Source organism: Contarinia nasturtii, unplaced genomic scaffold (genome assembly GCF_009176525.2).
Source record: "Contarinia nasturtii isolate CC-2019 unplaced genomic scaffold, AAFC_CNas_1.1 Cnas_scaffold_4214, whole genome shotgun sequence".
Taxonomy (NCBI): Eukaryota; Metazoa; Arthropoda; class Insecta; order Diptera; family Cecidomyiidae; genus Contarinia; species Contarinia nasturtii.
In genome coordinates this window covers 1-3,592 of record NW_022201509.1, presented here as the reverse complement: position 1 = coordinate 3,592, position 3,592 = coordinate 1, and the positions used below count along the sequence as shown (strand labels likewise).

The 3,592-nt window shown below is 33.4% G+C and overlaps 1 protein-coding gene across 1 annotated transcript; it reads right to left on the bottom strand.

Moving 5' to 3' along the window:
• Positions 1–1,069: 1,069 nt before the first annotated feature.
• Positions 1,070–3,410, bottom strand: LOC116350512 (RIMS-binding protein 2-like). The gene is made up of 3 exons (XM_031782312.1): positions 3,101–3,410; positions 2,582–2,879; positions 1,070–2,402 (listed from the first exon to the last, which is right to left on the bottom strand). The coding sequence occupies exons 1-3, from the start codon at positions 3,332–3,334 to the stop codon at positions 2,290–2,292; spliced, it is 645 nt and encodes a 214-aa protein (XP_031638172.1). The 5' UTR covers positions 3,335–3,410; the 3' UTR covers positions 1,070–2,289.
• Positions 3,411–3,592: the final 182 nt, after the last annotated feature.

Sequence of the window (3,592 nt, the reverse complement as noted above, 5' to 3'; positions counted from 1 at the left end):
AAAAGGGATTATATGGCTTTTTGCGGACATATCGGTTTTTGATGACCTTGTAGACTATGCCTTATCCCAAAATGGATTGAATAGGTTCTGTAGGATACTGCTAATTAATTATCAACAAAAATATTTACATTATTTGTGCATAGAATGCTTAAAACATCGCAATAAAACTACCATTCAAAACCATTGTGAACAAATGCGGCAGCCTCCGTTCAAGTGAAGTTTTCTTGCACAAATGTTGGACTGATATATCGAAATGTTCTGTTCCACGTGATGCTTCGGATCTATTCTGGATTATTCACTAGGATATTGCAGACCCTCAAAGCAAGATCTTGGATTTTTTTAATTATTTCTTCAAAAAGAGACATTTTTGGGGTAGTTGTTTTCCGTTGCCTGTATTACCACATGCAAAAGTAATATAGAACTTCTTACTAGCTCCAGTAGATAGAAGAGAGTCTGAACAATATCACCAAGCTTAGTTTAAGCTTTGATGATAGATTTGTCTTACAAAAATTGTTGTTGATTTAAAAAATCGAATTCTTTTTTTTCCATTTTTCGATAAAAACTAGAGGTTGGTCTCTGTCAAGCGCTGTAACTTATAGGTCCGTGAACGGATTCGTCTGAAATTTTTCCAGTAGTCTAGAGACAGATGGTACTTTTAAAAAATAAAGAGATTTTTTATTAGTGACACGACCTGGTTGTCAGGCCAAAGACTTATTGAACCACCAAATATGTACGATCTCACGTTTCACATTCGGCTTTGAACGAAGGGAACTTGATTAACCGTTATAATTACGGTGCATTAATTCAAACTTTTGAGCAGAAAGATAGTTTGAAAAGCTGTGTGATGAGAAAAAAAGACAAAATATTTTCCAATTAATTAAATTTTACTCTTATTACTTTGAATTTTGTTATTTGTTGAAAAAGAGATAAGATTTTTTTTAATGAAAAAGATGACAAGAACGTGGAGACAAAATAAGCACTTATGGTGAAAAAAAAAACAGATAATAAATTCGAATAGCGACAAAACATACTGGCGATGGTCTTTTTATTATAACTATAAGATTTTATTTGATTCCCATAAATATTATATTTGGTTTTCGTCAAAAACAAAGCCTTGTTTTTTTTTCGTTCGTAAAATGTAATGGTTAAACTAATAAATTGTTTTTCGACCATAGTTGATAGCGAAGGTTCCTAGGGACCTTCTTCTCCCCAAAATATTTTTGAGAACCCTCAACAATTTTGGAAATTATAAGGACCTTTTTTTCTCTTTACTTTTTTTCGCCGAAAAAATTCTTTCGATCTGCTCAAGATTTTCGCCAAAAAAGTGAAGAGTAAAAAAGGTCCTAATTAGACTGGCCCCCAAAGAACAAAAGTTGAAATTTTTTCGCTCTCACCCCGGAATACTTTCCATATGGTGGGCAAATAACGTGTGTAAATTTTCACGCCGATAGCTCAACGCTAGATAGTGCCGCAAAAGCTAGGTAGGTCATTATGTGAATTTATTGAAAAATGACAATTTCAGTTAATATATAAATATCTTCGCACAACCATATCGACAAAAAATGATGGTAATCGTCATTTTCCATCAAACACTTGCCACTGGTGATGAAAAAAAAACACATTTCAATGCAAAATTTTCATTCCAATTTTATGATCAAAAATGAAGGTTTTGTACCAAAGATACGATAGACCTCCACAAATTAATCTCATTCGAAGTTAGAATACTTTAAGAGCAAAACTAATGTGATTCCACTTTGGTATACACCCATTTGAATGCATCGTATGCTGGAACAGTGTCATTTGCATAGCACATTGTGAGCAATGAACGTTGGGCCAAAATACGAATATGAAACATGATTTTGCCGCACTATAATTCACTTCCAAACATATTTCAATGACTGAATTCGATCAATTTTGACTGTATAAACAATATGGACTATTCGAGTTCAATTTTTCAAAATGTTATGTTTAATAAGCACTATTCCAGGTAGTGCTAACGACATATACCTATAATATGCAACAAATTCATCAAAACATTCTATTTTATACATTTTAGAATTTTTAAAAATGCATTTTGACCCCATAATATTAACAGAAAGTAGGTTCTCAAGTCTTAGATAAAATTTCGCGCTCTAGGCTGTTGAAGAATTTTGTGGAAAAAAACTTTTCTAAAAATGTTGTTGGAACGAATTGAAAAATATCATATATTTTCATTTGAATTGTACGTTTATATCAGGATTATATTTTGCAGTAGGTCTTTTTAATGGTAGTTTGGTTTTCAGGTCACATTTATGATTTCGTATTTAACATACCTCGCATTGAATTACCGCCAAATGTATTTCCAAGAACTGGACGTTGATTTATTTGATTTAATCCAGAATTCATCATACCCTGACTAATACCTGAATAATTTGAATGTTTTGAATATATTGACTGTTTTCAACTTTTATTATGAAACAGATAGTTATCACCCATTTGACACACGCTGAAGATTATTTGAACTATCTCCACTCAATTTCCAATTCAAATTACTTCAATATGTTAACAGAGGTACTGCTTTATCATTGGAGAAACAACTTACCTATGGAACCGATTTCACGTGGAGGTGGTGGTGGCCCTTTCGCCCCTGGTCCTGACGGTTGATTATGACGCTGAGTTGAAGTTGATGAAGGGATTGTGGTATTTGAGTTTCTTTGTGCATTCTGACCACTCGTACTGGCTGTTCCGGTTGAATTATTATATTGTTCTGGTGCTTCTGTTAAGAAATTCGATGGGACCAACCCTCGGACTCCATCCAATTCCCCCATATAAAAGCCGTCTTCGTCCATTTCGCCATATACAAGTATTACTTCTCCAGTCTTAAAACATAATTCCACTTGCTTTTATGCGTGTATATTTTGTATGACCGTTTTTTAATACGCACATGTATCCATTTGAGAAAAATAAGATAAATAAGATAATATTTCAAGTTTCAAGGAATATTTTTTCATGATCCGCCTTCAAACGTATAGTTTCTATGTGAAAGTGTAAGATTTTGTGTGTATTTGTGTATATTGGCGAAATCTGAGAGTATGGTTAAATATAGAATAAATGAACGTACTTCGGCGTCAACGTTTGGACTCAGTTCTTGTGGATCGTAATCATAAAGTGCGATCATTCGCTTCACAGGCATATTGCAATAGATATCTCCCCAGCGATCACGGCTAACATTGCGCACACTTTGTTGAAGACCACTAATAGAACCAGTTGGAGGATTCCTGCTACCACCACTACCAGTACCAGTCATATTTGCTCCTTGTTGCGTGATTTGGTTATCATCAATCTCCGATACCATATTATGTGGAACGAAGCCACGTCTTCCTCGTAATTCACCCCAATAAAATCCATCTTGGTCTTTGTCTCCAATTACCTTTAATTTTCATTGAATCAATAATTTTGGACATAATTTTTAAAAATTTGATTACGGTGTTAATAGTGCAAATTTTTTAGTTCTTGTTAACACTCGTTCTCCGTACTGTTTCATAAAGTTTAATTCATTAAAAAAAATTCATTTAGATATCATTTAGGTGTACTTTGAAGAAAAATAGTTAAT

Excerpts from the sequence above, each read along its gene's own strand:
- LOC116350512 (XM_031782312.1), bottom strand. The coding sequence starts at position 3,334 with ATGGTATCGGAGATTGATGATAACCAAATCACGCAACAAGGAGCAAAT. Across the intron at positions 2,880-3,100 it reads GTCCAAACGTTGACGCCGAA|CAAGTGGAATTATGTTTTAA; the intron begins GTACGTTCATTT and ends CACGCATAAAAG. Across the intron at positions 2,403-2,581 it reads ACGTGAAATCGGTTCCATAG|GTATTAGTCAGGGTATGATG; the intron begins GTAAGTTGTTTC and ends CAAATTATTCAG.